The sequence below is a fragment of the Apis dorsata genome, unplaced genomic scaffold (assembly GCF_000469605.1).
Source record: "Apis dorsata unplaced genomic scaffold, Apis dorsata 1.3 scaffold_5, whole genome shotgun sequence".
Taxonomy (NCBI): domain Eukaryota; kingdom Metazoa; phylum Arthropoda; class Insecta; order Hymenoptera; family Apidae; genus Apis; species Apis dorsata.
The window spans coordinates 808,830-815,638 of NW_006263308.1; the positions used below are offsets into that span (position 1 = coordinate 808,830).

General features: G+C 35.7%; 1 protein-coding gene and 1 long non-coding RNA gene across 4 annotated transcripts in view; one reads left to right on the top strand and one right to left on the bottom strand.

Annotated features, from left to right (window-relative positions):
• Positions 1-6,809, bottom strand: part of LOC102681538 (forkhead box protein I1-like) — a 13,748-nt gene that overhangs the window by 6,462 nt on the left and 477 nt on the right. For all 3 annotated transcript variants that reach the window (XM_006607516.2, XM_006607518.2, XM_006607517.2), the window contains exons 2-3: positions 4,484-4,861; positions 1,757-1,889 (exon numbers count right to left, since the gene is read on the bottom strand). In XM_006607516.2, the coding sequence (XP_006607579.1) occupies positions 1,757-1,889; positions 4,484-4,540 (190 nt within the window). In that variant the 5' untranslated portion in view covers positions 4,541-4,861. The remainder of the gene's footprint in view (positions 1-1,756; positions 1,890-4,483; positions 4,862-6,809) is intronic.
• Positions 891-3,095, top strand: LOC116186880. Its single transcript, XR_004151930.1, has 3 exons — positions 891-1,376; positions 2,051-2,584; positions 2,723-3,095. It is a non-coding gene; the product is annotated as an uncharacterized LOC116186880 (long non-coding RNA).

The window sequence follows — 6,809 nt, forward strand, 5'->3', positions numbered from 1 at the left end:
AATTATCAACGTTTTGTTTGTTAGTTTTCTTGTAATTAGAAGGCTCTAAAGAAGCTAAACTACGACCCCAGTTAATCAGAGCACCGCTCAGGCGCTGCACAATTAAACGTGTCAACTTTCTATGGAGCTTTATCGGTGAGTTTTTATTAGCCCGATAAATATGCATGCATAATCGTGAATATGACTATTAAACGCACCACGAAAATGTAGAACATCAGTCGAGACACTTATTAACTAGTATTTATACTGTTTACGATATTTTTACAGCAAAAAAAATTTTTTTCTTTTTTTTTTAATCATCAAAAAGTGCCGAGGTTTCAAGATCAAGAAAAAAAAGATCTTAAATACGCTTTTAACAATTTTGCGCATGCATAATACTAATGTAAATACGAATGGACGATCGAATGGTAGAAGAAACATTATCGTTGGCCAAAATTAGCGAGTTAATTAAACGCAAAATCTCCTTCTGTTCAAAAGAAAAAAAAAAAAGAAGAAACCCGGAAAATCATTCTTCGTCGTCTCGTTACTCTATAAAAATTTTCGACTGCTACCCACGAGGAAGATCCTTCACGTCGTCATCGAGACTGACTAATAGCTTTATCTAATCGAACAGAGCAGACTAAAGATTTTTGCGACGTGTACGCGATCAAATCGCGTGCACACGCGCATAACTCGCTGAAGATATTGATACCAAGCTTCTTAGATTTCAACGGAGCCCCCGTCTATCTTCAGCGATTAGCGAATCAGAAAAATCTGGTAACACGAAACTCTGGGTGCGATCATTTCCTCTTTATCAGAGGATTTATATGCTCTTTTAACTCTTCCGACGTCATTTGCCTTCCATCGTGTACAAGGAAAATCACTCTTCGCATGGATCGATATTATTTCTTTTTTTTTTTAATTACAATCTATTATGTATATTGCAGCGAACCGTGATAGATGAAAGAATTTTACTTCGGATTTTGATTGGATTCGTTATATTTCCATAAACAAATCTATCCACCGAACGTGCCTTTTTCCATCCCGACGAATGATTAATGGACATGGCGTTAACAACCAACGTATGAAGCTGGACACGTCCATCAGCAACATAATATTAATACAATATGTATACACCATCTATATGAAAACAATGCATCTCGCTGATTGTAATTGATAAATCATCAGAGTATATATATATCTATATATATATATATAAACTCTCTGTTTCCAGGTATACACGCATCATTTGATACACAGGGTATATTTCCATTAGTGATCATTTTTAACCCGAAACTGTCGAGGATGAGCCACTGACAGCTTCTCGAAGAAGCGCAATCGAGGCAGAGAATGTGAACTAAACGACACGTGGAGAGATTAGGATGCAGCCTCCATCGGTATATCATCCATTACTGTCTATCTCTCTCTTTCTCCCTCCCTCCAGTTTTTACTTTCTTTCCTCGTTCTACTTATTCTTCTACTCCTCACTTCTCGTTCCATCTTCTTTCAGATTATTCTCGACCGCTTTTTCCGTCTCTTTTCGCTCCCTGTCCCGTGCCTTTCAGTCAGTAAGGAGTCACGCGACACTTGAGCAGCATTTTGTATTATTAGAACGTGGTTTTCGGGTACCGTGAACACGAAGAAATCATTGGTGGCGGCATCCCGATGACGTCAAGCCAGTCTTTCAACGTCAGTCAACACGTTTTTAGATACATGCTCGGGTGGTAACGATTTTTTGTTGATCGTGGTTAGGTACGACGCGAAATGGAACACTTACCTTGATGCAGGGGGGGAAGGGGCGATGGCGGGGACACCTGAAAAGGCTCCTGCTTGATCTTCAACGAATGAGACGACTCCTGCATCCCGCCCAGCCCCGTGACACCCAGATTTCCATTACCTTGCTGTAATTCCTGAAATAAAATAAGGAAATTCATTTATTTTAAATGTATCCTTACCGACAAGTAAGGGAACATCCTTAACGTCGCAACAATCATTTCAAAGAAAGAATTTCTCTATATTCTATCTGATATACAACGAGATATATATATATTAATCTATTGATATGTTGCAGAACGTGATTTAAACGAAAAAAAATGATAGATGGTGTAAATCTATGTGGCGAAACAACCAAATGTTATGAATTTGTATATGAACGGTATTATGATGAACAAGGAGGGCCGTGATGAAAGGTGAACGAACCGGAGAATCGTGTAACGTGAACGACGTTGGCGCATCCACGAGGCCGGGCCAAAAAGACTTCTGGCTCGTAGCTGGCAATGTTTGAAGTGCCGTCGCCGGAAGCTTACAAACACCGGCCCGGTGTTGTGACATCGTATTATGCCAAGCGAAACTTACGATCTCGCTAGATCGTTAATTTGCGATCCAGCTTTACGACGTCTAGTTTGCACCGAATCACTGATGTACTTGGCAAAAATTCGTCAAACAACTAGCCCACCAATACTTCATATAACTATCGCACAATCTTGTTTTCCTCCATTCTAGGCAAATTATTAAATCAAATTAGGAATATAATTTATGTATAATTATACATAAAATTTTGGTAAGAGAATACAGTGCAAAAATGTTGCATTAGTTACGTAGAAAAGTAACTTCTGTTCTTTTTCGTTTCAAAGCAAATTAATAGATCACAAATATATATTTTCTGATGATTTATTCATTATTTGATCGGACAAAGGGCCCGTGTCGTTGACCCGAGAGTTTATATAATCCGTTTCTCTTTCAGTTCACAATTATTTTCACGGCTAGAATTGTCAAAAGCGGTTTGCAAATGTGGCAGAATATACAGAGATCGCGTGGAATATACCGCAGAAGTGCATCAGGGGGTTGACACTGAAAAACGTTCTCGAGAAATCTGTCGAGGCGGTTGGCTGGAACACGTGGTCACCTCGTTAATTCGCTAGACAGCCATTAAATTAAGCTCCTATACCGCCACCGATGAATGCTTTGAACGAATAGGAAAAAAGAGAATCGACATAGCTGGATTCTTCAAAGGACAAGAAACTTTAAGATACTTGGATTATTATTGGTGTACTTGCTGGAAGAAATATGTGCAGAGCTTGGAAAGAAAGTGGTAAATGAAAAAGAAGTAATATATCTTAATAACTAAGGATGTTAATCATTGGATGCGTTCACAGGATAATAGTTTTTCTAGAAATATTAAAAATTGCTAATGATAATTTCAATTTTGTAAATAATAAGAAGTAATAGTTGGAAAATAAGGGAAATACCGCTTGATAAATTACATTGTTTTATAAACAAACAAATGAAAGTTGGTTTATTGTTTCTGATGATTTAGCTTGTTTGCACTACATACAGAGTTCAACATGACTAAAGATAGAGGGCCTATAAACACTTCTGTAGATCAACAAATGAATGAGATTTAGAACCTCAGGATAAACTTATATCTTTGATCCTTTGTTTTTGATCATATTTTAACTCTATTTGATATAGAGAGAAACAATCAAATTTTGAAAACAATAATTATAAATCAGCAAATTAAATAATTCTTAGAAAATTAATATATTAAATTATATAGATTTTAAAATGAATCGTATCAAGATGAGTATTGAAAGATTGAATTATGCTTTAACAATTTACTCTGTTCCTTTCAGCAAGTGTATCAACATACAGCAATGGAAGTCAGGTCGTGGGAGAGGAAAGATCAGCATAGGTCGACAACGTGAGAGGCAACTTCTCTTATCACTGCCTCGATAAAAGCTCCTCTGCTTTTCCTTCAACTTATCAGCAGTTCGTTTATTTTGAATAACTAGTTCGCGTGTCTGCCCCAGAATTATCGTCTCATGACCACCTAATAATCATATTCTGCCTTCGATATTGCTTTAATTTAACTCGGCACGGAGTATACTCCTACAACTGGCCTGATTTAGCCTGTTAGCCATAGTAAGACGAGCTTCTATCGATTTCTCGAGCTCGCTTTGTAAGTCTATACCACATCCAATCGATCCACAGGTTGAATCAAATATAAGTTCATTCATGGAAGAGGGCTATTCAATAAATTCAACGTCTATGCTCAAAGTGGATGGATTCTACTTTCTCGAACGAATTCTTTGAATTTGAATAAAGAAGATTGACGAGAGTGACGATTATTTAGAAATGGAACGGTTAATAATATTCGACGAAGACGCAGATCGGATAGTTGCGAAATTTTCGAGGTCACGACCTCCATTTTTCTCTTTTTTCTTTCCCTCGTATGCGACGATAAGCAACGCTGCTCAACACTCTCGATTATCGGTCTCTCTCAACTGAACGTTGATGAACGTTAATTTGAAAATCCATGAAAATTCAATAAAATTCAATGATTTAATAATAATTAAACTTCGCAATAATTCTAATAACGGGATTGATCGCCTAATGATATAATTATAAAAATCATGGAATACCATGTAATTATTTAACAAATGATCTTTCATGGTCCTCCATGAGTTTCAGATGGGCCGTATAAATGATTAAGATTGAAAGTTACCCCAGCGACGGGAATGACGTGCGAGACCATCCTTGGTTTGTCCAGGTCGTAATTCATAAAAATGCTGGCCGTTGCAGCTGCATTTACACTATGCTGCACGGCTAAGTCCTCCCAATAGGCGGGCAAGCCCTCCACTGTTCAACACTGATTGTTTCAAAATGTTCTAATTTTTTTTTCTTTTTTTTTTTTTTTTGAAAGGAATTTGTTAAGTTTCTCAAATTGCACTTGCACAAAATTGTTCAAACTAACAACTGATCACTGATCACAAGCTACACCTTTATATAGTTGATGTTACATCTTTAAGAGGAGGCTACCTTGGCACACCAGAACAGCATCGGGATGGTGAAAATAATAATTCTTCAAACTTGTTGGTATAATCTGTAACAAAAAAAAAATGGAGATACAAGTCGTATAAAACATTATAATATTCACTCTTACTTAATTTATTGAATATAAAAACAATTTCCAAACAATCTTATCACGCTTATCAATATTTATGCATCCTACAGGCCTAACATCTTCTTCAAATAGGAAATAACCGAAATCCTCCCTTTTCGTGACAAACGAAGTGAAGCTAACACAATTCCCTTCAACGATTCTCAACATGGAAACTCGTGTTAGAAGCTCAAAGCCGCCGATTCGATGGGATAAGGAGTTTGACACGACTCTAGAAGGGAATTCGTTGACGAGTGAGCAACAGCTGAACACTTAGCCGAGCACGAGGAAGGAGACCCCATCCCGGGGGAGTCGTTGAGACTTCCGGCGGCCGCCGACAGAGGATCCTGGATATGTCCTCTGACGGACACGATCGTAAATTTCGACAATAAGAGGATATATAATACATGGCCAACTCATTTATTTTAAGTTTTGGATGCACATTAAGAATATTCATGTCGGTTTATCGTTGCTTTCATGAGCTCATTAATTGGATATCGGCATAAAAGAGCTGTGAAATCTCGCAGATTAATGGCCTCAATGTTAATCCGGATCATTTTTTTTTCTTTAACAATTAAGATATTGAATATTGAAAATTAATTAATAAAATTTATTGAGAATCTAGAATACGTGCAGCGTGATTAAAAAAACACGATTGCAATCCGCCATTGTAATCAAGGATCGTAAAACTTGTGAATGGATTCAATAAATATCTATTAATTAATTTTAAACAGAGAAATAATCTTATAATAATTGTGGAAAATATAAGTTAGGACTCAATAGGCAGAAAATTAATTAACACCAAGCTGAAATCAGTTAATTAATTCAATAATGAGTGATTCTCTCTTGTTGAAATCTTTTAAGAATGTATTATATATTAATTGATGCCTGATTTATGGAAGTACAGTTGTTTTGACGTAATTAGGAGAGCCCCTTATCTCTTCTGACAGAAGGAAGAGCCGTTTATCTGGCTGTTTACTAAACACACGCGTTAAGTTCATAGAAATTCTTACTCGATCGAAAAACGAAGTTTATAAACTCACTTCTGGCTATGATATTTTAGACATTTCAACAATAATATTGCACGAAATCCATCTTTTTATTTTGGCTCGTGTGTATTGCGATAGTAAACCATTCATTCATAAGTTTCTTCATCATAAATGAGTTCTTGTAAACGCAAACAACGTTAGATCAACAACGATTCGGAGTTTCTAGAGATGATGAACTTTGCACATGACGTTGCAGACGAGATCGTCGACATCCGACGGCGTCGCAGGTTAAGATCAAAATTTAAGTCCGAATGCTTCCTTTTTCTTTCTTTCTTTTTCTTTTTTTTTCTTTTTTTTTAAATCACGAAATTAAAAATAGTCAAAATTTGCATACTAAACATCTTTGAAAAGCGATGAAAGAGATGTTCTTAATGTGCAGATAATTTTTACAATAAAAATAATTTGATACAATCGAAAAAAATTGTATCTTTAGATGAGAAAACAATTTTGATATATTCTGTTCTTTTCTTTAATGGATTTTCTTTATCTTTTTAAGGCTCTTTAAACTTTCTAAGCAAACCTCTGGATAGGAAAAAGAGAAAGAAGATTATTAATAAAAAAAAAAAACTCATACTCATCTCCTGTACGTATTTCTTCATTAAAGTAATCCAAAACACTTCATTTTCTCTATTTTCGAGAAACGAATAGAAGATCAGATTAATATCTGAAAGCTTTAAAGACCCTTGCTATATTAAATAATCACCAATAAAAAAAATCAATCACATTTTCTGCAACTGAAATCACAAAAAAGAATCGAATGCCTACGTTCAAAATAAAAGAAAGAAAAAAGTTATCACCGTGTAACCAAAAAAAAAAAAAAAAAAAAAAAAAAAAAAAAAAAA